The 26,366-nt window shown below is 58.1% G+C and overlaps 1 protein-coding gene across 1 annotated transcript in view; it reads left to right on the plus strand.

Annotated features, from left to right (window-relative positions):
* The window catches only part of LOC144720462 (uncharacterized), a 53,555-nt gene that overhangs the window by 10,382 nt on the left and 16,807 nt on the right, over positions 1-26,366 (plus strand). Inside the window, exons 3-12 of the mRNA XM_078597265.1 lie at positions 10,716-13,697; positions 14,397-14,512; positions 14,987-15,215; positions 16,312-16,472; positions 17,735-17,915; positions 20,005-20,064; positions 21,879-22,105; positions 22,550-22,721; positions 23,385-23,572; positions 24,211-24,270. Coding sequence (XP_078453391.1) covers positions 10,716-13,697; positions 14,397-14,512; positions 14,987-15,215; positions 16,312-16,472; positions 17,735-17,915; positions 20,005-20,064; positions 21,879-22,105; positions 22,550-22,721; positions 23,385-23,572; positions 24,211-24,270 — 4,376 coding nt within the window. The remainder of the gene's footprint in view (positions 1-10,715; positions 13,698-14,396; positions 14,513-14,986; positions 15,216-16,311; positions 16,473-17,734; positions 17,916-20,004; positions 20,065-21,878; positions 22,106-22,549; positions 22,722-23,384; positions 23,573-24,210; positions 24,271-26,366) is intronic.

Below are 26,366 nucleotides of genomic sequence, written 5' to 3' on the forward strand. Positions count from 1 at the left end.
GATGTAGACACACACGTGCTGGGTGTAGACACACACACGAGCTGGGTGTAGACACACACACGAGCTGGGTGTAGACACACACGTGCTGGGTGTAGACACACACACGAGCTGGGTGTAGACACACACACACGAGCTGGGTGTAGACACACACGTGCTGGGTGTAGACACACACACGTGATGGGTGTAGACACACGTGCTGGGTGTAGACACACACACGTGCTGGGTGTAGACACACACACACGTGCTGGGTGTAGACACACACACACGAGCTGGGTGTAGACACACACACGTGCTGGGTGTAGACACACACACACGTGCTGGGTGTAGACACACACACGAGCTGGGTGTAGACACACACGTGCTGGGTGTAGACACACACACACGTGCTGGGTGTAGACACACACACGTGCTGGGTGTAGACACACACACGAGCTGGGTGTAGACACACACGTGCTGGGTGTAGACACACACACACGTGCTGGGTGTAGACACACACACGTGCTGGGTGTACACACACGTGCTGGGTGTAGACACACACACGTGCTGGGTGTAGACACACACGTGCTGGGTGTAGACACACACACGTGCTGGGTGTAGACACACACGTGCTGGGTGTACACACACGTGCTGGGTGTAGACACACACGTGCTGGGTGTAGACACACACACGTGATGGGTGTAGACACACACACGTGCTGGGTGTAGACACACACACACGTGCTGGGTGTAGACACACACACGAGCTGGGTGTAGACACACACGTGCTGGGTGTAGACACACACACACGTGCTGGGTGTAGACACACACACGTGCTGGGTGTAGACACACACACGAGCTGGGTGTAGACACACACGTGCTGGGTGTAGACACACACACACGTGCTGGGTGTAGACACACACACGTGCTGGGTGTAGACACACACACGTGCTGGGTGTACACACACGTGCTGGGTGTAGACACACACACGTGCTGGGTGTAGACACACACGTGCTGGGTGTAGACACACACACGTGCTGGGTGTAGACACACACACGTGCTGGGTGTAGACACACACACGTGCTGGGTGTAGACACACACGTGCTGGGTGTAGACACACACACACACGAGCTGGGTGTAGACACACACACGTGCTGGGTGTAGACACACACACGTGCTGGGTGTAGACACACACACGTGCTGGGTGTAGACACACACGTGCTGGGTGTAGACACACACACGAGCTGGGTGTAGACACACACACGAGCTGGATGTAGACACACACACGTGCTGGGTGTAGACACACACACGTGCTGGGTGTAGACACACACGAGCTGGGTGTAGACACACACACGTGCTGGGTGTAGACACACACACGTGCTGGGTGTAGACACACACGAGCTGGGTGTAGACACACACACACGAGCTGGATGTAGACACACACACGTGCTGGGTGTAGACACACACACATGAGCTGGGTGTAGACACACTCGTGCTGGGTGTAGACACACACACATGAGCTGGGTGTAGACACACACGTGCTGGGTGTAGACACACACACGTGCTGGGTGTAGACACACACACACACGAGCTGGGTGTAGACACACGTGCTGGGTGTAGACACACTCGTGCTGGGTGTAGACACACACACGAGCTGGGTGTAGACACACACACGTGCTGGGTGTAGACACACACACGTGCTGGGTGTAGACACACACACGTGCTGGGTGTAGACACACACACGTGCTGGGTGTAGACACACACACGTGCTGGGTGTAGACACACACGTGCTGGGTGTAGACACACACACGTGCTGGGTGTAGACACACACACGTGCTGGGTGTAGACACACACACACACGAGCTGGGTGTAGACACACGTGCTGGGTGTAGACACACACACGTGCTGGGTGTAGACACACACACACGAGCTGGGTGTAGACACACGTGCTGGGTGTAGACACACACACGTGCTGGGTGTAGACACACACACACGAGCTGGGTGTAGACACACACACACACGAGCTGGGTGTAGACACACACGTGCTGGGTGGAGACACACACACACATGTGCTAGGTGTAGACACACATACACGTGCTGGGTGTAGACACACACACACACGTGCTGGGTGTAGACACACATACACGAGCTGGGTGTAGACACACACACACACGTGCTGGGTGTAGACACACACACGTGCTGGGTGTAGACACACACACACGTGCATGCACACACAGTGCCACACTGCCCTTCAAGGCTCGGTTGGCTTATTCACCGACGCCATCCGCTTACTAATCAGCTCACTAATTGAGGCTCACTCACTCAACCTTCCTCCCAGTCGGGCGCGTGTGTGGCAATTCGGATGGGTGTGTGTCCTGGACATCCCCTAGGTCAACTCGGCCTCAAATGTATACCTGGTGCAATGTGTAAAATACCGTCACTGGAGAGACAAAGGTGGTCGAGCGTGGCGCTGGGCCACCCATCTGTTCGTGTGCCGTGCCGGCCTTCATAGGTGCCCGCTAACAGCACTTGCCTCAGCACTTCATGTAGGCTAGACGGGGGATCTTGCTATTTGTGTACACAGTGTGTGCGTGCATCTGCTTCCGTGCGTGTCAGTCTGGTCAGGCTCTACGTGGGATCTTTCTCTGTCTGTGTGTGTGTCACATTCCTGCACGGCTTATTATCTCAATGAATATTTTCCGGATCGCTGGGAGCTTAGAGCAGACGGACGCGTGGCTGGCAGCCACGGCCGAGGGGACATGTATACTGGACGTGGCGTGCCGAACAGACCCGGCTCGAATGAAGCTCTGGTGGCGGCCGCGGCGGTGTTGGTGAGGGCTTTAGGAGGCGAGCGCACGGAAGGGCCGAAGCCACCGCGGGGATGGGTGGCGGTGGGAAGGGATGTCGGCGGGTCTCAGAGCAAAGCCCCTGGAGGTGACCGAGTGTCCGTCTGCCGTCTGTCCAGCGGCTGGATTGTCTCGCAGAGGGAAGGGAGCGATATCGGGGCCGTGATGGCATCGGCTGCGTTGGCCGCGGTGGCTTCTTGACTTTGACAGCGGCCACTGCGTTCGCGGCCAGTGAATCGTGGAGCTGATATCACTCGGGTCGTGGTGGCAGCTTCGGCGCCACGAGCAGCGTGGGGGGGGGGTGATGGATGGGTGGTGGGGCAGGGGGTGAGGGGCGGGGCGGGGTGGATCCTCACCAGCCTCGCCTGGCTCTGTCAATCCTATTACCAGTGCGTAATCGCGACTGGCAAGCAGCAGCAGCATCATCAGCATCATCAGCAACATCATCATTACGAGTAGCATCATTAGCATCATCACCACAAGCAGCAGTAACATCATCATGTTTTGCATCTGCATTTTTCACCGCAGCAGTAGCATCATAATTCGCAGCATCAGCAGCAGTAGCATCATAATTCGCAGCATCAGCAGTAGTAGCATCATTACTCTAATTATTAGCAGCAGTTATAGCAATCATCGTCCATATGACCATCAGCAGCAGCAACATCATCATCAGCAGCATCATCAGCAGCATCATCATCATCAGCAGCAACAGCAGCAGCATCATCATCATCAGCAGCAGCAGCATCGTGCACAATCCCGGGCGAGAGTGAATGGCGGATGATCGAAGACACGGTCTCCGGACGCGATTATAAATAATTGGGTATCAATAGCCTCAGCTGCCAGTGGTGCATTACAACTGTGTTAAATAATGATCATCATCATCACCATCATCGCCATCAGTAATTGAACACAGAGGCAAAGGCACGTCTCGCTGTCTCTCACGGAGACCGCTCATGCCCACAGATGTGCTCTGGTAGAGAGGACTGCTGCTGCGAGCGAGTGCCCAATGCCTCTTATACAGATTCACGTATGCCCAGCCGCCTTTGTCTCCCCATTGCTGTTGTTGTGTGCATGTGCGCGTGTGCATGTGCGCGTGTGCATGTGCGCGTGTGAATGTGCCCTCGTGAGTGTGCGTGTGTGCCTCTGAGTGTGTGTCTGTGCGCTTGCTTCTGAGTGTGTGTAAGAGTGTGTGCCTGTGTGTGTCTGTGCCTGTGTGCGTAGTGGGGAGCGGTAGTGTAGCGGTTAGCGCCCTGCGCTATGAACCCGGCGACCCGAGTTCGATTTCCGCTCACGGTCAACACCAGTGACGATTATCTGAACCGGTCATGGGCCTCACCTAGGTCAACTCAGCCTCAAATGAATACCCGGTCCTGGCCACGCAAACCTCCTCTCGCGTGTTAATACTCCGGCCTTAATAGGTGCTCGCTAACAGCTCTTGCCCCAGCAGTATATACGCGCGCTAAACGGGTTAGCTGTGTCTTTGTTTTAGAACTGTTGACGTAACGCGAATGCGTGGCGCGCGCGGCATGCGCAGACTGTGAATCAGCCTCGCGTGTTGGGGTGGGGGGTGAAGAGGGGGGGGGGTTTGTGGTGATGCAGCGATGGTGTATTAGGGGGCCCAGGTCTTAGGAATACATCTTCATCATACACCCCCCCACACACACACACCACTACCACGCACTCTCTCTTCCCCTCGCCTCTGCTCCAGCTCATCTCCCCGCTCCCTCTCTCTCCCCCGCGTCTCGCATCCCATCGTTCTATCTCTCCCACCATCACCCCATCACTCCATCTCCTCTCCCATCACTCCATCACTCCATCTCGTGCCCTCCGCGCATCTCAAGCGCCGAGTCTCAGCGCCTCCTTCAATCGAGCCGCGTGTTCTGCGCTGTCCGAGCGATCGAGGCGAGAATCGGCTAATTACACGGCGAGAAATGATCACGTGGGGGGGGGGGGTCACAGCTCTTGTGGAACAGCAGAGTAGAGCGAGGGACCTCCCGGCCCCGGTGATGGATTTATCGAAACACGCGGCCCTCATTCCGCGTATAACTCGAGATCTAAACAACTGCAAGGAATAACAGCAACGGCCAGACAAACATATATATACACATCAGATAAATCTATTTCCGTTTTTAGAAATGCGAATTCGCTTGTTTTCATTTAGAGAGCGTGACCGGACCTCCACGCGCACACAGACACACAGACGCACACGGACGCACCCACACACACGCACACACACACGCACACACACACGCACACGGACGCACACACACGCAGATATACACACAGACACACACGCACACACACACGCACACACACGCGCACAGCAGATATACAGACACACACAGACACGTATACACAGATATACGAAAAAAATATCCCCCGTATAGCCTTAATAGATTGTTGGGGCAAGTGCTGTTAGCGAGCACCTATGAAGGCCGGCACGGCACACGATGGGGTTGGTGGCCAGCACCACGCCCGGCCGCCTTTGTCTCCCCGGTGGCGATGTTTACACACCGCATACCAGGTACTCATTTGAGGCTGAGTCGACCTAGGGGAGGCCCCAGACCGATTCAGATAATCGTCAGCGGTGTTGACCGTGAGCGGGAATCGAACTCGGGCCGCCAGGTTCGTAGCGCAACGCGTTAACCACCGCTCCACACACTACACACACACACACACGCAGATATACACACACACGCAGATATACACATACACGGAGATATACACACACGCAGATATACACACAGACACACACGCACACACACACACGCAGATATACACACAGACACACACGCACACACACACACGCAGATATACACACAGACACACACGCACACACACACACACACGCAGATATACACACAGACACACACGCACACACACACACACGCATAGATACACACAGACACACACGCACACACACACACACGCTGATATACAGACACACATACGCACACACACACGCAGATATACAAAGACACACACACGCACACACACAGACACACACGCAGATATACAGACACACACACGCACACACACACGCAGATATACAAAGACACGCACACACACAGACACACACGCACACACACAGACGCACACACACAGACACACACGCACACACACACGCACACACAGACACACACGCACACACACAGACGCACACACACACGCACACACACACACAGACACACAGACACACACACACACAGACACACAGACACACACACACACAGACACACACACACACAGACACACACGCACTCGTGTTATGCAGCTCGCGTCGCCCCTTGTCCTCGCTTGGCTGCCGAACACCGCGGCCGTGTTCCTTGAGGGCCCGGCTGGACGCACGCGCTCAGAGGGAGGGGGGGGGGCGAGTGGCGTCGTCCTCTGAGTTCGCTCCGTGATGACGCCGCGTTCACAGCGAGTCCAGACTCGCCACGCCGCGGGGGGCCGGGGGGGGGGCTCTCCCCCCCCTCCAACTCCGCTTTCTATTCCCTCCTCATTCTACTCCTACTCGCATCTCGTCATCCTCCTTCGCCACACCATCCCTCCTCCTGCTCCGCCAACTCTTTCATCCTCCACCCACTCTTCTACCTCCTCATCTGACTACTTCTCACTCCTCCTCCCACGATCTCCTCCTCCTCCTTCGCCACCTCTTCCTTCCCTCACCACCTCTCCTCCTCCGAAACGATCCCAAACCCTGCCTCCCCGACTCCTCGGCGCGGGAGAGCTTCAAATCTCGCGGCGCTGCTCCGAACAAGTGGGGAAGGAGAGCGCAGGGAGAGCGTGTGCTTGCGGAGATGTTGTGGAGAGAGGGAGAGAGTTCGTGGAGAGTGCAGGGAGAGTGCAGGGAGAGTGCAGGGAGAGTGCAGGGAGAGAACTCCTGACTCCTCACTCTTCACTCTCCTGGTGTGCGCCGCGCTCCGCTGCCCACGAGTCGCGCCGCGCCCTGGCAACGTCCAACACCGAGGGGGGCTCCCGCAGGCACAGACAAAGCTCCCCCGTGTAGCCCCGCACAGACTGTGACAGCGAGCTGCTATTAGGTGGTGGCGGGGTGGTGGTGGCCAACCGCCCGCTAAAGGCTATATGGGGAATCTGTGTCTTTGTTTTGTGTTTAGGATTTAAAATGCACCTAGCCTGGCACAAGCACCGTGGTGACGAAAGACGATTGCCTGTTGTTGTGTGCGGGGATTGGTAGTGTATTTGTGTGAATGTAACACTCAGTGGACAGTGATCGTGTAGGCAGTGTGTGTGTCAGAGAGAGTACAGGGAGAGTGTGGGGAGAGTGTGTTTGGAGAGTGTGTGTGAGAGAGAGTACAGGAAGAGTGTGGAGAGAGAGAGAGAGTGTTTGTAGAGAGTGTGAGGGTATGTGAGAGTGTGTGAGAGTGTGTTAGAGTGTGGAGAGAGTGTGTGTGAGAGTGTGGAGAGAGTGTGGAGAGAGTGTGTGTGAGAGAGAGTACAGGGAGAGTGTGGAGAGAGTGTGTTTGTAGAGAGAGCATTAGCTGAGAGTCCAGAGGACACTGGGTGGAGAGAATTCGACGAGAGAGTGTGGGGAAAGCGCGTGAGTGTAGGGGGGAGAGTGCAGTGAGACCGTATAGGGGGGAGTGTGGACAGAGTACAGAGTGAGAGAGAGTTGCAGGGAGAGAGTGCAGGGAGAGTGGTCAGTAGAGCGCTACTATGGCGGGCTGAACCAAACATCCCTGGACACGTCGCCTCGTCTCATCTGTTGTCAGCCACGCTCACATTTTCGCGAAATAAATCTCCGCCAAACTCTCCCCGATTTGTATCCCGCGCGTGGTCACGGCTCGAGGAGCCCATCCGGACATCCCGGGGAGCGAGTGAGCGCACGGCACCCGCCCCCTCCACCCCGAGCGCAGCGTGTCGCCAGGACCCGCGGGCCCCGGCTGCGACCTCGCCACCTGCGTGCCGCGCGCTCACGTGCGACGCGCTCACGTGCGACGCGACGCGCTCACGTGCGGCGCATGGTGCTCACGTGCGGCGCATGGTGCTCACGTGCGACGCGACGCGCTCACGTGCGACGCGACGCGCTCACGTGCGACGCGCTCACGTGGCGCATCGCGCTCACGTGCGGCGCATGGCGCTCACGTGCGACGCGACGCGCTCACGTGCGACGCGCTCACGTGGCGCATCGCGCTCACGTGGCGCATCGCGCTCACGTGCGGCGCATGGCGCTCACGTGCGACGCGACGCGCTCACGTGCGACGCGCTCACGTGCGACGCATCGCGCTCACGTGCGGCGCATGGCGCTCACGTGCGACGCGACGCACTCACGTGCGACGCGCTCACGTGGCGCATCGCGCTCACGTGCGGCGCATGGCGCTCACGTGCGACGCGACGCGCTCACGTGCGACGCGCTCACGTGCGACGCATCGCGCTCACGTGCGGCGCATCGCGCTCACGTGCGACGCGACGCGCTCACGCGTGGCGCATCGTGCTCACGGCCGGGATTGAGCCAAGTTCACAAGCGCAGAGAGCAGCCTCATGTGTCAGGGTGTCTGTCCGTGCGTGCGAGTCAACGAGTGACCTTATCTCCCGGCGCGGCAGCGTGGGGCGAGTTTTTCAAATCTCCCCCCCATCCCACCACCGCCGCTTCTGTCCACAAATGTAGATCGGCAGGGCGCGTCTGGTGGCTTAACGTGTGAGCACTCCCACCTCTTCCAACAACGCGTCTGGCCAGCGTGGGAAGAGTAGGCCAAACACCGTCTCGGCGGGGGAGCTCTTCAGCGCCCCCCCCTCTAGCGGAGGCCTTCCCACCAGCAGTAGCGCGAGCAGGCGCTTGCAGGGCCGCGCCTGTACCCCGCTGAGAACTAAACACTCACGGTCGAATCGGGTGACCGGGGTACCGCTTCCACTTTATACACTGGGGCCAGAAGCGACGGTCGTCATGACGTATCACCCAAGTCGACCTCGACGTGGATACAAACTCGTGCCCTTGACGTCGCGCGACCAAACCCGCTAATGCCGCCACTCCAGCGCACAGCGCCTCGTGCCGCCCGCGTGTTTGCAATCCGCGCCGTGGATTACAGAGATATCCAGCAGCGCCGAGAGGTCGCCGGTCTTAGCGCTCTGTTTGCACAGCACTTGTGGTACGTGGAGAGATGTCTCGCACCCCCCTCTCTCCTCTGTCATCATCATCATCATCGCCCCCCCCCACCCTCCGTGTTGTTTTAGCTGGCGGATGCGACGCGTAAAGAACGGGGCTTAATTTATCGGCAAATATTTTACTGTGTACACGGGAGCGGGTGCGCACATTGAGTGGTGGCGGTAGCCACAGCGAAAGGCGTGATGGATGTGGTGCGCTGGGAGACTGGAGTGGACTGGGTGGCATGTGACTGGCGGTAGCTACAGGCGCAGCGAGAAGTATTCTCGATGTTGTGAACCGGGTGGCGAAATCTTTTTTTCGTCGTAGGTGGCACGTGGACGAGTAACAGTAGCGAGAGGGAAACCTGATGCGGTGCGCCGGTTGGGGAAATATTGAGAGAGGTGAAGCCCTACGGAGGAGGGAACCAAGGCAGGGGGGCGAATGAAGCTGCCCTCTCCTCCTCCACCTCTTCTCTATTTCTTTCTCCTTCCTCTTAGCCAGTGGCCGGGCGAGGTTGGCACTGGCCCTGGTTAAAACAATGAAACAGGGGTGCGGGGGGTGCCCTGTCCAACTTCCCCCTCTGCATCGCCCGGCGCCTCTACCGCTCTGGCCCGTGGGCCACGCCTCAGTTACACTGCCTGCACACGCAGTTAGCTATGCCATTCGCTAAACCCTTGGGTAGCCTTAGTCTGGCTATGTGACCCTCTTGAATCAACACTGAACCATTGGGTAGCCTTAGTCTGGCTCTATGGCTCTCTTGAATTAACACTGAACCCTTGGGTAGCCTTAGTCTGGCTCTATGAGCCTCTTGAATTAACACTGAACCCTTGGGTAGCCTTAGTCTGGCTCTATGAGCCTCTTGAATTAAGACTGGTCCCTTGGGTATCCTTAGTCTGGCTCTATGAGGCTCTTGCATCAACACTGAATCCTTAGGTAGCCTTAGTCTGGCTCTATGAGCCACCGCGATGAACAATGAAGCCGGTGGCATTGCTTGGTTTGCATGGGCCCAGTTAAATATTATTTTCTCCCTCCCCACTCTGTTATTTCTCCTCTCTCGTGCACCCTCGAGCCATGGGGAGCTCACCCAGCAGACAGCCTTGTAGGTGGGGTTTGTGGATCAGGCAGAGATGGAGCATCTCCGCTATAGTGCCTCCCTCCTGCCTCCCGTACAATGGCAATCCCTGCTGATACGCTGCCCGCTGTGGCCTGCGTCAGGGCCTCCTGGAATGCGCCACAGGCAACGCCTTGCCTCACGTATTCCTGACCAAACCCTGGCTCGTCCTCGTGGTATAGCAGCGTTTCACTCGAGTTTCAAGTGGACTGTTTAAAGCAGGAGACAACTCAGGAGACCAATCTGAGTCTCATTTGCAAGAGTGACCTGGGGCATTCGTCTAGCAGGACGGGGTAATGATTGCCGCTGCTGCTGCTGTGTGTGCGTGATATCCAAAAATCGAGTAGATTGCCGTATCATTTTCAAATTTGGCAAATTTGGACACTGACGCCGAACAAACAAACACCATGGCCTATTGTTGCGAATGACGCCACTGGATCTTTAACGTGTAGCGTGAGTGAAATAGGTGGCTGCATATTTCCATCAGCCAATCCACCCGCGGTACTAACCGGGGAGGCCGCTAGATTTGAACCACATATCTCTCCTGATGACGGTTCTGCCCGTGAGAGCGTCGGTGTAGAGACGTCCCCTGCTTGACCCCTGTGAGACCCCCTGTAAGACCCCCTGTGGGACTCCCTATGGGACCCCATGTGCGACCACTGCGGGGTTTGTTTTGGCAGAGTCCGAGAGGTGGCCCCTGGCGACATCGCTGCCGTGGGGAGACGTGGACACGTGGAACAGCACGACCTCTGACCTTCAGCTTCTTGACCTCCTACACCAAACTCAACCCCAGCTCTGGGGGTCACCCAACAGCTTGGGAGATGAAGATGTTTTTGAGTGGGGTCCAACCATGACGATGTCACCATCACTTTCATCATCATCATCATCATCGCTTGTAGCAGCAGCAGAAGATGCAGCAGTAATATCAGAAGCAGCAGGAACATTGACATTATCATTATCAGCAACATTATCATCAGCAGCAGTTGTGACAGCACCATCAGCAGAAGTGTTAACATCGTCATTACCATCATCGTCATCATGGACTCTGCTTCCATCATCGTCACCATCGCGGCTCGAAGGGGGTGCGACACGCGTGGTGACTGAATCACAGGATCTCCCGTCATCTTCTCTTGTCTTCTCACCTTCTCATCACTCCTCACCACCTCCTCCAGAAGAGACCACGGCTGGCTCAGCTGCGTCCAGAGACATCGCGCCGTCCTTAACTCCCCTCGTCGCCTTCACCGCGTCCCGCTCGGTGGCTCTCTCCTCCCACCCCGAGCTCCCCACCTCCTCGCCGCTGCCACGTGGGTCCCCGCCCCTCGCGCTTCTCGTTTCTGATGTCCAGGAGTCGGAATCTTTTGCGGAAGAGACTCCGTCTCCGCGCCGCACGTCCTCGGATCTCTTCCTTTTGGCGGCATCAGAAGGAGGAGGAGCTCTCTCCGGGTCCTCCGAGCTCCGCTCTTTGCTTGCGATCTCAGCAGATCTCGCAGCTCCGCGGCGGAACTCGGAGCCCGCCGTCTCTTCTCTGGCGGAGTCGAGCGCTGCGCTGTTGGGAACGGACCTCGCGGAGAGAGTGGCGACGGGACGCGGCCCGATCCCCGCGAGCTCCTTCGCCGCCCCCGCTCAACCATCACCTGCGTCCACTATCTGGCGAACACCGCGCGAGGGCATCCCTGCATCGTCTTTAGCATCATTGTCGTCGTCATCATTGCCTCAGCCGAGCAGAGACATCCTCCCCGCGACCGCCGATATCTCGACATCGCAAGGTCCCCTGCGTTCATCCCGGCCGCCTCTCCTCTTCTCGATGCCTGGGGACTCCGAACTCTTCTCCTCCACCGCCTCCTCGTCCTCGCCATCATCCCCGCCCGAGCTGTCTCCCTCGGTGGAGATTGCAGCCCAAGTCTCTGGGACTCCTCTCTCGGTGACGCGGACCCCAGCGCTTCCTGCAAGCGCGGGGGCGGCGGTGAGTGGCTCCGTGGGGAGCGACGCTGACCTCCTGGTGTCACGGCGATCCCCGTCGCTCACGACCGGCATGGAAGCCACCACCTTCGTCTCGTCCTCCACTCCTTCCATGTCGTTCGCGAGCGCCGTCGGTTCCTCCGGCCGAGGCCCCCGGGGTACGGTGAGCACGCAACCCATGAGCTCGGCCGCGCGGATCGAGACGCCGCCGCTCTCATCTCAAGCGCCGGCACCCGTGGCGGAGGAGAGCGCCGCTCTGAGCCCAGTGCCAAAGTCGACGCGGGTGACGACAACGTCGTCGATGGTGATGATGACGACGACCACGATGATGATGATGTTGACAGGGGTGGCTTCGTCGTCGGTCGGGGCGACCCCTTCTCCCGTCCTCTCAGAGCCGAGCGATTCTTCTCAGCTGCCAGATGTTTTCGGAGAGATTGATGGCAGCGGCCTCGCGTCATCGCTTACCTCCTCCTCATCTTTCTCCTCCTCGTTCTTCTTTTCATCATCTTTGCCATCACCATCGTCGCTGTCGCCGTCACCATCACCGTCGATCCTTCTTCAGCAGGACCTGCCGTTTGCCTCGCCGCCGCCGCTCACCTCGCCCGTCGCGTCCACGTCGATCATCGTCAACCGAGGACCACCTCTATCGTCCATCTCCACCTCCTCCTCCACATCTTCGTTCTTCTCATCATTGTCATCAACATCTTCGTCGTTGCTGCCATCGTCTGGCCTCGTCGCCTCCAGCTCCACTGTGCCTTTTCCTACATCTCGGGCCTCCGTGACCACAGCTCTACCGGCCACAGAGACCTCCTCCCTCCCAGCCAGGGGCACCGCGGCCTCCGCTACGATTGGACCCACGGCCTCGTCGCCGCCACCACCACTGCCGTCAACAATGACGCCGACCTTGACATTCGCCCCCGCGATGACCACCGCAGAGTTCGTGACCTCAGGGCCATTTGGGCCCACGGTGCCCACAACCACCCTGATACCCACCCCGACCTCAATGATGTCATCGGTGCCCGCGACCAACCTAATACCCACCCCCACACCAATGATGTCATCGGTGCCCGCGACCACCCCGACACCCACCCCGACCTCAATTATGTCATCGGTGCCCGCGACCACCCTGATAACCACCCCGACCTCAATGATGTCATCGGTGCCCGCGACCAACCTGATACCCACCCCCACACCAATGATGTCATCGGTGCCCGGGACCACTCTGATACCCACCCCGACACCAATGATGTCATCGGTGGCCGGGACCACTCTGATACCCACCCCGACACTAATGATGTCATCGGTGCCCGCGACCACCCCGACACCCACCTCGACCTCAATGATGTCATCGGTGCCCGGAACCACCCTGATACCCACCCCGACACTAATGATGTCATCGGTGTCCGCGACCACCCTGACACCCACCTCGACCTCAATGATGTCATCGGTGTCCGCGACCACCCTGATAACCACCCCCACACCAATGATGTCATCGGTGTCCGCGACCACCCTGATGCCCACCCCGACACCAATGATGTCATCGGTGCCCGTGACCACCCTGATACCCACCCCGACGCCAACGGCACCAGCGGTGCCCGCGTCCACCCTGACCCCAACGGTGCCCACCCTGACCCCAACGGTGCCCACGGACCCTCCAGGAACCCTGAACTGCAACGTGACGGAAGCGCTGTGGGTGACCACGGGTGAGCCACCTCCACAAACACCGCCACCACCCCCTCCCCCCCCTTGGAGCCAACATCATCATCATCATCAAATTCAGCATCCTTATCAGCCATGATCAATCCACTGCTGGATGGAGGCCTCGTCGTGCCTTCTGCGTGCTACTGAGGCCTATCTCTGTGGGTGGCCCTGAGTCAGCGGTGGAAATTCCACAGTGCTTTGGCAGGGCCCAGTGTAATTCTCACAACAAGTTAGGGATGTGTTTGAAAGAGCGACCATCTTAAATGGCATTGTTTAATTGTGTATACAGTAGAACCCCTCTTAACGACGGTAATTGGTTCCACGAAACCGGTCGTTAAGTGATTTGGTCGTTAAGCGAGTATAGGAAATACACGTTAAAGGCTTAATTCGTTCCGATAGCATTGAATGTAAACAATGTCCCAACGCTCATGCATGGAGGTCGCTGATTGGCCGAAGCCTGGTCAGACCACTTTGGAGTTCGCCGATTTGCCAAAATTGGCGGTTGCATGCTCGTCATAAGCCCGTTGTCGGTAAGCGACCACATTGGGCTCTATGGAGGCCCGTCGTTAAGCGATTAGTCGTTAACGGGTTAATGGTCGTTCTGCTGTAATTGTGGCCCATTGACTAAAAAACCCCCCCAACTCACCTCCCACTCCCCCCTCATCCTGCCCTTCCCCTCACCCACTCCCCTCACCGAGCAGGGGTCACGGTGTCTGCCGGTACGGACCCCTTGAGCCGCGGGTTTCGGGATGGGGTGGCGAACGGGCTGGCGAGGGCTGTGCGGGGGGCTCTGGGTGAGGGGGGTGCGGTGGTGCAGGTGAGTTTGGGGGGTGTCGGATTTCCACGTGACTTTTTTTATTCTGCACATACGCACGCAATTATTTTTTCTGCCACTTTTTTTTACGATTTAAGAGAACGGGTAAAACTGTACGTCCCTCCGACAAATGCATTCTGCTTGCGAACGGCGTAACCATGTAAATGTTCTTTGTGCGGATGTTTGCATTGGGAGGCTTTTCTCCCTCAATTATTTTATGATTCGTTTTTTTATATAAATAATAACGTTCATGCAAATTGCATCTCACAACCGCTGAGTCAGAACCACAGACCAAGCTGGAAGGCTGCCAGGTGGAGATCCGGCGCTACCAACACTTACTCATATTAAGATGTTTTCAGCCAATTCTGCATATACGTACGTTAAATGTATTTCGCGCCGTCCGTATCCAACCGTGTTAATCGGAGGGATCACCCCCTCCCCAACCCCCCCTGCCCCCCTCCCCCGCCCGTCGCTCAGGTGGAAGCCATCCTCAAGGCCTCCTCCCGCGGTGCCGACGTGTGGGACGTGTCCTACGTCACCGTCGTGGGGAGCCAGGCGCTTACGGCGTGGGCCGTGTCGGGCTCGCTGGCTCGCTACGGCTCCATGCGCGTCGCCTGGGAGCTCAAGAGCCACGGGGTCACGGGGGTGACGGACCCCCCCGGCTACCCGCACCTGTCCTACCCGACTCTCTTTCAGGTCACGACAGGTGAGCGACGGGGAAGGGTCGCCGCCGCCACCTTCGAGGTGCGATGCGTCGCGGCGGACGCGTCGTGGGCCCAAGAGGGATATCTCGCGATGCCAGTAGAGGACGGCACAACGCCGCATCGTCGTCTGGGGTGATGGAGCTCTGTCCCTCCCGTTGTGACGCTACTGGGAGATCCAGGACGTAAAACAACTTTTGCGACCGGAGAATCCGAAGATGAACGGCCCAGGCCAGGGCTGAGATCATCGCCAGTAGACAAGAAGTGGCGCGTCACTGGTGCTAGCCGCGGTCGTAGTGAGACGGATACTGGATGTGGTGTGCCGGGCGCGTAAATATATTTGTGGTTGCCAAACATGGACCGGTAAAGGGTAAAGGCGTAGCCCTGCAATTGCCTGCTCCCGCCACTGCTGGCAAGAGGGAGCTCTTCTCTCGGGGGTACTTGTCCTGCTCTTCCGCGCTGAACAGACGTCTGGGAAGAGGTGAAATCACCCACAATTTACCCCACCGCACGCGACCTGCTGATCGTAGACGACCTACGGTGAACCCATTGTACGCCGCTGGGTTTCAGTTGCCGCGCCGGGAGGTGGAACCAGTGACCGCTGGTTTGCAGGTCTGGTTGTATGTTTACCGAAGCGTATGCATAGTGTACAGGATCGCCAACTTCCACGTGGTCTTCGCTGTCTGCCAGCGCACCGCGGTCCCTCGAGACGTGACCCACGGTCATCGTCGTCGCGCTTGACGATGTTTGTCCGCTCATCGTCAGCATTGGCTAAAATGTAAACAGAGAAAAACAGAAACGAACCTCCCTTGTTGACAATTACTCATATCGCTGATTTAGTTTGTGAATTTAACAATCAATCGGAAGGACGCGAGTTCTCATCCCGGTTGTGCATCATCATGCATAACTCCGTGGGTCGATAAAACAAGCACCACTTTTCGAAGAAAGTCAGTGGATAGACCCTCCCTCCCCCCGCCCCCCCGCCCGCTATACGAATGTAGAATTGCCACCATCACTGGCCCAGTGGCCCTCCCATGTCTGGGCGCTGCGTCGCTCACCGCTGACTGCGTCTCCGGTGTCTCCGCGTGTTTCACCACCCAGCGCTGGCGTTGGTGAAAGACGACATCCGCTTTTGCGGCTTCGTCCAGGCGCTGGAGGTCCGTCTGGCGAGGGCCTTCGCCGCCGCTTGGGCCCTGCGCGACCCGGCCCCCTCCCCCTCGACTCCCACTCCCACCCTCGCCCCGGGGATCGTCACGGCACAGGTTTGTGAGACGGCGCTCGCTCCTCCTCGTCGCGGCCGCCATCGCAAAGGGCGCTATCCGAGCCGCCCAAGCGCTTGGTCGGCGCGTTGTCGAGTTCAATCGGCGTCGTTCCGCGGGCCGTGTCACTGGGGTTTCAACTCGGTGTCACCGTAGCGGGTCGGCACGTTCGTGCGTATTGATCGTCGGCTCGAGTTGCGCCGTGAATTTTTATTTTGGACGCGACCTGAATTCCCGGCGGCCGGTCTCGCTTGACGGCGCGGTCTGGATTCCCTCTTCGTCACAATTCGGCCGACGCGAAGTGACGCCACCAATGAAAGGTGTCGTAGGCAGTAGCGATGCTGACTCTTGGCTTTTGGGTTTTGTCAGCAATGCGGATCTTGATCCTTTGACCGTGGGAAAGTCTCGATCGGAAGTATTTCTGCCCAATTTGCATAACTTTGAAAACGACACTTCACATATGAATAACCAACTCAAGCTGCCCTTCAACGCACGCTGTGGGTGACGGAGCGACGCGATTGGCTGGTGCGCACGAGCGAGTTGGACCGCGGCACCGCAAAAACCACGAGGCAGGGCGACGGCACGGGGACGGAGCACGGCTCGTGCCGACGATGCACGTGGCACGTTCTGGACAGCAGGCTTCACCGTGCGCCGCAGACGTAGCCCACGTGGGGGCTGTCGGTACGGCAGGCCAAGGCGCCGCTGTACGAATCGAGCGATGCACGGCGAACACCGTCGCCCGCCTCCCTCCATCCCTCGCCGCAGTGACCTGCGGGTCGCGATTACGTAAGTAATTAATGAGACGGCTTGCCCCCGGCACGCCACGGCGTGAAGCCCGCGTGCTCGCTTGCCGGCAGCGTCCGTCTCGCCGCAGCCGCCCCCGCGCGGAGGCGGCGACGGCGTTCGTCCGGGGCAGGGGGACCTTGCCGGGTCTCAAGGCTTCTCAGTGCGACGGGCCCCGCACCCCCCCCCCCCCCCCCAAGGACCCGCTCCCCCCCCCCCGCTACTCCCCCCGAGGGACTCGTTGTCGCGAGATTCCTCAACGGGCATCTCCCGTGTCGCCGCCGGCCTCTCGTCATCCCTCGCGTCCGACGGGACGAGGGGCACGCGGACCGCAGGACGTGCGCGGGTCAGCGGAGACGGAGCGATGGACTCGGCTCGTGCGTGAGGCTGCGAGGGAAAGCCTACGGAGAGAGCACCACGGCCGCGTTGAGGAGGACGACGACGGTGTCTCGCCTCCCCCCCCCCTGCCCCCGCGGGTGAAGGTGCTGAGCGCGGAGCGCGTGCCCCCCCTCTCGCTGGACGTGACGCTCACGTACGTGGTGGCGGTGGCGGCGCGGGAGGGCGCTCCCCTCAACGGATCGGAGGCGGCGGAGGTGATCCGTCTCCTCCCGGCGGCGCTGCTGGGATTCTACCTGGGATACCCGCCAACCACCCTTGCTGAGCGTACAGCACTCACCCACTCACACACTCACTCACTCACACACTCACTCACACACTCACACACTCACACACTCACTCACTCACACACTCACTTACTCACACACTCACTCACTCACACACTCACTCACTCACACACTCACTCACTTACTCACTCACACACTCACTCACACACTCACACACTCACTCACTCACACACTCACTTACTCACATACTCACTCACACACTCACTCACTCACTCACACACTCACTCACTTACTCACTCACACACTCACTCACACACTCACACACTCACTCACTCACTCACACACTCACACACTCACTCACACACACACTCACACACTCACTCACACACTCACTCACACACTCACTCACACTCACACACTCACTCACTCACATACTCACTCACACACACACTCACTCACACACTCACTCACTCACTCACACACTCACACACTCACTCACTCACACACTCACTCACACACTCACACACTCACTCACTCACTCACACACACTCACTCACTCACACACACTCACTCACACACACTCACTCACTCACTCACACACACTCACTCACTCACTCACACACTCACTCACTCACACACTCACTCACACACTCACTCACTCACTCACACACACTCACACACTCACTCACTCACACACTCACTCACACACTTACTCACTCACTCACACACACTTTCTCACTCACTCACTCACACACTCTCACTCACACACTCTCACTCACTCACTCACACACTCACTCACACACTCACTCACTCACATACTCACTCACACACTCACACACTTACTCACACACTCACTCACACACTCACTCACACATTCATTCACTCACACACACTCACACACTCACTCACACACTCACTCACTCACTCACTCACTCACTCACACACACTCACTCACACACTCACACACACTCACTCACACACTCACTCACACACTCACTCACACACTCACTCACACACTCACTCACTCACTCACACACTCACTCACACACTCACTCATACACTCACACACTCATACACTTACTCACACACTCACTCACACACTCGCTCACACACTCATTCACTCACACACACTCACACACTCACTCACACACTCACTCACACACTCACTCACTCACACACACTCACTCACACACTCACACACTCACTCACACACACTCACTCACACGCTCACTCACACACTCACTCACACACTCACTCACACACTCACACACTCACTTACTCACACACTCACTCACACACTCACTCACTCACTCACACACTCACTCACTCACCCAATTCTTTTGCTCACCCACTCTCCCATTCATTCCCACGGGGGCACACACAATTGTGCACTGGCAGCTGAATCACAGCCAGGGATATGCGCGACAAAAAATCTGCAACCGCAATTTAAATTCCTTCCCAAACCTCTCCTGCTGTTGCTGCCACGCTTCAGTCAGCATCAAGGCCACGTGTCTCGCCTCGCCAGCTTCCACCACCAACGCCACCATCACCACCACCAACGCCACCATCACCACCACCAACACCACCACCATCACCACCGCCACCACCACCACCGCCACCACCGCCACCACCGCCAAAGCCATCAACACCACTGCCTGGCTAGCGTGTAATCAGCTTAGGCTCCAAGCCGAGCTTTATTTCACAGGAGCCGAGGCAGTGAAGATCGCCCTTAAAGCCCAGGCAGGTGTCTCTTCCCCCCACCCCCTCCCCACCACCTCGAAGTCCCCCCTGCTCCCCATGCCCCTCCATGCTGATTAAGCTTCGACCCCCCTCTACCCCCTCCTCGCCCCCCCCTTTTAAGAGGCTCCCGGGTCAACTCGCCAACGCATTGAGAAGCCGCGGTGGCTGCACGGCGAGCGCTGCACGCGCGCGTTCGTTGCATCACGGACTTACGGACACACGGACGCACGCACCGACACACGCACCGACACAGACACACTTACGCACGCACCGACACAGACACACGGACGCGCGTATGCACGCACGGACGGACGCACGTGCAGACACACTCGTAAGACGTTTCCCGTTCATGTTCGTCGCCTCTGTGTTTCCTCCCCCGCCCTGGTTAGCCGTCGAGTACCCCATCCTGGACACGTCTGCCAGGACCCGGCAGCTCTGGGTTCTGACAGGTACGGGGCCCCTCCCCCCTGCTCGCCACTGCTGCCGGATCACTGCCCCCAGCCTGGACCCCCCCACACCCCCACACCCCCACATGCCCACCCTGGTCTACAGATCCACAATCCCCCAGGATGCGAGACCCATTTGTCCCGAACCAGAATGAAGCTTCCTTAACGAGCAAAACCCCAGTGAGTGACATCACTGCTGAATCCACTCCGTTGCTTTCTAAAGCCACTCCACTGCAGTGATGTCACTGAATGCTCTTTGTGTTTCGGTTCCAAATGGGAAGTTAATTAGTCTCTAAACCCCATGCCAGCCACTAATTAAACATTCACACGCACACTCACTCTCAAAGCCCCAGACAGACAGAGCTCTTGCCGTGTCGCTCCACACTCGAGCTGCCTTCACCTACGAGAAGATTAAAAATTTGAAGTCTCCTTACTGAGAAAACAGACGTCAGCTGGACGCTTGGGCTGCTATAGCCCTCGAGTGAGGCCAGCCTGGCGCGGTCTCACACGCGTGTGCGGTGAGGCCAGCCTGGGGTGAGGTCGGAGCGTACCGGTTGGGATTTAGAAGTTTTTTTTGGGTTTCTCGTTCAGGAAAGTTTCAAGCATCTCGTTTCGGACGGCCCCGGGCGCACGACGCAGTCTGCGTTGGTTATTACATTTTTAAAAACACATCAGCAAACGTCCATTTATTTTCCGTGCCGCGACTTCATCGCTCAAATCATAAATTCTTCACGAGCTCTTCCGAGACGCCGTCTAAAGAGCCGGTCCGTAATGCACCTTGCATTATCTGAGTGCCCCGGGGATGATGATGACGATGATGGTGGTGGAAGTGGTGGTGATGGTGGCGATGGTGGTGTTTATATCCTCCGTAATGCGCCCTCTTTCCGCTTTATATAAAGTCGGCGCACAGAGACTATTTTCGGCACGGCGCTTATTGCTCAATAACCCGTCCGTGTGCCGCGCACCGCACGCCCGTAACGAGGTTACTCTGACAATCGATGCCAAGTCGCGCCGGCCATAATGAAGGTTTATTGTCGAGTCAGCAACATGATGTACAATCCGCAATAACAGACGGACGGGAGTAAAGGTGCAGCGCTGCAACAGCTCGCTCACGCCTCCACTCGCGGGAGCTCCGCGGGAGCCCTTCCCGCGGGGATTTGAACGACTCCTCCACGCAGGGCAGACGCCTTGGAGAAGAGGGGCGTGCCGACACTTCACCCCACCACGTGGCGTGACCTGCCCATCTTGGGCTAACGGTCGTGGGGAACCCATTTATGCCGCTGGGTGGACAGAAGCAGCGAGGGCGACTTCAGAAACTTGCACCGTTGGTCCAACTGCCGCGGCGGGAGATTGAACCTTTGACCTCTGCGCTGGACCCTATCACCCAGGCAGCTGCCTCAGCAAGTCTATCTTGTCACTGAATATTTTCCGGGTCGTTGGTAGAGCGTAGTAGGTGACGTGCGCGTAACAGGCGCGGCCGTGGCGAGGGGTATACTGGATGTGGTGTGCCAGGTGCGACAGGTGGCACGTGGTGGGGTAAAGTGTGGAGACTCAAAGATGCCTGGTCAGTAGAAGAGTAGGCCAAACATGCCATCCAGAGGGCCTCTCTGAGCTCCTTTCCACTGGCAGTGACAGGGCGGCACCGCAACCCCCTGCGAACCCAGAAAATATTTCCACACCCGGCACACAACACCCATCATGCCCCTCGCTGTGGCCGCGGCTACTACCAGCGACCCGGGGCCACGACGTGCGAGGGCGCTGCGTCACGGTGCAAGGGTCACGCTGTCTGTCCCCCCCCCCCTCCGTGTCGCCACTAGTGCTGCTGGACGTGACGGACGCGACGCTGCGCGACGCGCGAGGCTTCGCGGCCGACATGGAGCGCCGCCTCGCGTCGCTCTACGCCCGGGCGGAGCGCGACGCGGCGCCGTCGTCACGGAGGACGCGGCGTGCCGCCACCAACGGGCGGTTCACCGTCCAGGCGCGACCCCCGCCGAGCGCACGCCCTCCACCTCCCCCCCCGATCCTGATCCCTGACCCCCCCATAACCCCGACTCCTTGAACCCGCCTGCTGACCAACCCTCGGCTAAATCCCCACTCCTGAGTCCGGGTCCGTATCGAGCGGCAGCAGAAGTGGCTGCCTCCTCCTCCCGCTACACCTTTGGATCATCTAATAATCCTCCCATAGCGCGACTGCGGTCACCAATCGCAAACCACGGACCGCACAGCGCCACCCCTGCCCACTTCCATCAGTCGCTGGCAGCGGCACGTCAGATATTCACCGCGAGACTACTCCTGGAGCCCACCCCTGCTGACTCACTCACCCACCGGCAAACACCGCAAACGCCGCTAGCGCCACTAATACCGCTAGCGCCACTAGCACCACTAGCACCGCCAACACCGCCAACAGCACTAACAGCACTAACACCGCTCGCTTGCGTGCGGCGCTGCGACCGAACCGCCGCCTCCTCTCTGTGTGCTCTGGGAGCAGGTGGTGAACGCCAGCCGGGGCGCGGGCGGCGGCGAGCGCGCCGACGTGGTGCACTACGCGCGGCTCGACGGGCGCGACCTCCCCGCCCTGGACGCCGTGGCGCTGCTGGCGTCCGTGAGCCAGCAGACGGCGGCGCTGGCGCTGGGCCGCCGCGTCCTCTCGCTCGCCACGCGTACGTGACGCACGGCGCTCTAACCACGTGTACGTGACGCGCGGAGCTCTAACCCCGCGGCCGCGTGCGGCTACCGCGAGGTCGGTCGGCGTCGTGCGGGGACGACGCTCGCGGCCGAGCGGCGCGGGGCGGGGACGCGAGTCCGGTCGAGGCTCACGACAGAATGGGGGCAGAAGGAGAGAGAACGCGGCGCGAGAGAAGACGTCCACGGCGCAGACGGAGCGATGCGGTCGGCTCGCTGCGACGGCGCTGGACGGATTGTTGCGTTGCTGGGGAGCGGCGGCGTAGCGGTTAGCTCGCGCGCAGCGCTCCGTGCTCTTGGCCGGTCTTGGCCCTCCTCGAGATCGACTTAGCCTCAAATGAATACCTGGTTTGGTGTTTAAACATCATCATTGGGGATTGCCCACCCTCCCCATCGTGTTCTGTGCCGGCCTTCATCGGTGCTGCAGGCTAGCAGCTCTTGCTCCAACAGCCCGTTAAGGCTGCACGGGGGATGGTCGTTTCTATCTTTAAGTCAGGCAAACGTATTTGGTAGTAAAACAATTCCCCCCCCGTGCGATATGTTGATTTGTGGGTAAACCTCTACGCACCACCGCTGGGAACGCACCACCACAGAGAGGCGTGCGGTTTACCTCACCCGGTGTCCACCCCTCTTCCCATCAGCGGTGATGCAGGTGATGTCCCCGAGCCAAGCGCCCGTGGGGGGCGCGGGAAACCTGTGGATCATTGCGGCCGTGGTGGTGCCCGCGGCGCTGGCGCTGGCGCTCTCCTCGGTGCTCTACTGGAAGCTGTGCCGCTCCAACCGCATGGACTTCAAGGCCGACACCATGAGCCGCATCCACAGGGCAAAGGTCAGCCGAGGGCGGCGCCGCCACCCCCCGCCGCGCTCACAGCGCCGCCGCGTGGGCGGCACGGCCCCCCTTCCCCCCTCCCCCTCCTGTCCCATCTCCACCCTCGGCTCTCTCTGTAGCCCTGGCGCCTGGACCCCTCCGGGACCCGGTGCAGTTGCACCGCCTGCACGCGACTCGATAGCTAGGTCACTGCCCCTCACGTGCCCAGTACCAACCACTCCACGGCAGTAGCCACTGGCGAAGGTTTGGGTGGCACCCCTCCCCCCCCCACCCGGTTTGAAGCCGTCTCGTGTCCCCGTCCCCTCGGCTCCAGCGCCTCCACGTTGTTTTACCCGAGCCAACATCTTCGCCCCCCCACTCATCACAGCGAGCGGGGGACAGGCAGACAGGGTGGGAGGCCTGGCGGCTGATGATGATGCTATTGCTGTTGCTGCTGATGATGATGATACGATGTTCGTGATGATAATGATACTGTTGTTGCTGCTGATGATGATTATCATCATGATTACCATGATGATGGCGCGAATGATGGTGATGATCGTGATGCGTTGCTACTGATGATGCTGCTGCTGTTGCTGACGACTGTCGCGGGTGTGGCTGTGATCACGGTCGCCGTTGCTTCTTCCACTGCTGCACAGAGCAGCGTCTCCCTGGACCAGGGGGAGGGGGAGGCTGACCCCCCAAGGTCAGAGGTCGAGGTAACAACTTGTAGACCCTGATGGATCCTTCTCCTCCTCTCTTGTTAACCCCTTCACTGGAATCCCTTGCCGCCTCGCCGACACGATTAGTCAGGTGCCAATTGGTTATTCTGTGCACACACTGGACCCTGCCATACCACTGTGGAATTTACACCACTGGCTTGGGGCTTACACAGGAGACGAGGGCCGCCCCGTCGCTCGTTTGACCCGGGCGATTGTTTGATTTTAATTATTATAATTCAGTATTATAATTAATTATGATATTAATGGATGAATCTGACCAAATCACCCGATCGCATTGGAAGCTGAGCAGCGTTGAGCCTGAACAGCGCTTGGATGGGCGACCAGTGCGCACAAACAGGTTGCTATTGGCTGATGCCAGACCACGTGGTGGGCAGCAGAGGGCGGCGCGGCAAAACCTGCTGTTGCACTGCACTTCTACGCTCCCACGACTTTGCTGCCCTCCATTACCAAACAACGCGCGGTGACCGCGGCAGCGATGGACAATCAAATTACCCCGGAGGGAGTCGGGAGGCCCTCGTCCAGCAGCGGGCCGACGAAAGCGCCGTACGCACGAGCGCACGAGAGCGCCCGCTCAGTCGATGGCCACGAGACCGGGAGGGCGACGGCGCTTGGCGAGCAGTGGAACGGTTACAGCTGCAGCCTAGACGCGACACCTCGCCGTCGCCAATGTACACATTGCGTACCTTGTGTGTACACCGCGTGTACCTTGTGTGTACACCGCGTGTACCTTGTGTACACATTGTGTACACGTTGTGTACAAGCTACACTCGACGTATAACGTGCAATTAGTTGCGGTGCAATCTGCGTTGATGGACAATTCGCGTGTGTTGGGTAGAATTAGCACAAAATGTAGAATTAGCGTCCAGTTGACAATCAGCGTGCACTGTGCAATCAGTCTGATGGTACACTGTGCAATAAGTCTGATGGTGCACTGTGCAATCAGTCTGATGGTACACTGTGCAATCAGTCTGGTGGTACACTGTGCAATCAGTCTGATGGTACACTGTGCAATCAGTCTGATGGTGCACTGTGCAATCAGTCTGATGGTACACTGCGCAATCAGTCTGATGGTGCACTGTGCAATCAGTCTGATGGTGCACTGTGCAATCAGTCTGATGGTGCACTGTGCAATCAGTCTGATGGTACATTGTGCAATCAGTCTGATGGTGCACTGTGCAATCAGTCTGATGGTACACTGTGCAATCAGTCTGATGGTGCACTGTGCAATCAGTCTGATGGTGCACTGTGCAATCAGTCTGATGGTACATTGTGCAATCAGTCTGATGGTACACTGTGCAATCAGTCTGGTGGTACACTGTGCAATCAGTCTGATGGTGCACTGTGCAATCAGTCTGATGGTGCACTGTGCAATCAGTATGATGGTACATTGTGCAATCAGTCTGATGGTACACTGTGCAATCAGTCTGATGGTGCACTGTGCAATCAGTCTGATGGTGCACTGTGCAATCAGTCTGGTGGTACACTGTGCAATCAGTCTGATGGTGCACTGTGCAATCAGTCTGATGGTGCACTGTGCAATCAGTATGATGGTACATTGTGCAATCAGTCTGATGGTACACTGTGCAATCAGTCTGATGGTGCACTGTGCAATCAGTCTGATGGTACACTGCGCAATCAGTCTGATGGTACACTGTGCAATCAGTCTGATGGTGCACTGTGCAATCAGTATGATGGTACATTGTGCAATCAGTCTGATGGTACACTGTGCAATCAGTCTGATGGTGCACTGTGCAATCAGTCTGATGGTACACTGCGCAATCAGTCTGATGGTGCACTGTGCAATCAGTCTGATGGTGCACTGTGCAATCAGTATGATGGTACATTGTGCAATCAGTCTGATGGTACACTGTGCAATCAGTCTGATGGTGCACTGTGCAATCAGTCTGATGGTACACTGCGCAATCAGTCTGATGGTACACTGTGCAATCAGTCTGATGGTGCACTGTGCAATCAGTCTGATGGTACATTGTGCAATCAGTCTGATGGTACACTGTGCAATCAGTCTGGTGGTACACTGTGAAATCAGTCTGGTGGTGCACTGTGCAATCAGT

This window comes from Lampetra planeri, chromosome 8 (assembly GCF_965212315.1).
Source record: "Lampetra planeri chromosome 8, kcLamPlan1.2.h2, whole genome shotgun sequence".
Classification (NCBI taxonomy): Eukaryota; Metazoa; Chordata; class Hyperoartia; order Petromyzontiformes; family Petromyzontidae; genus Lampetra; species Lampetra planeri.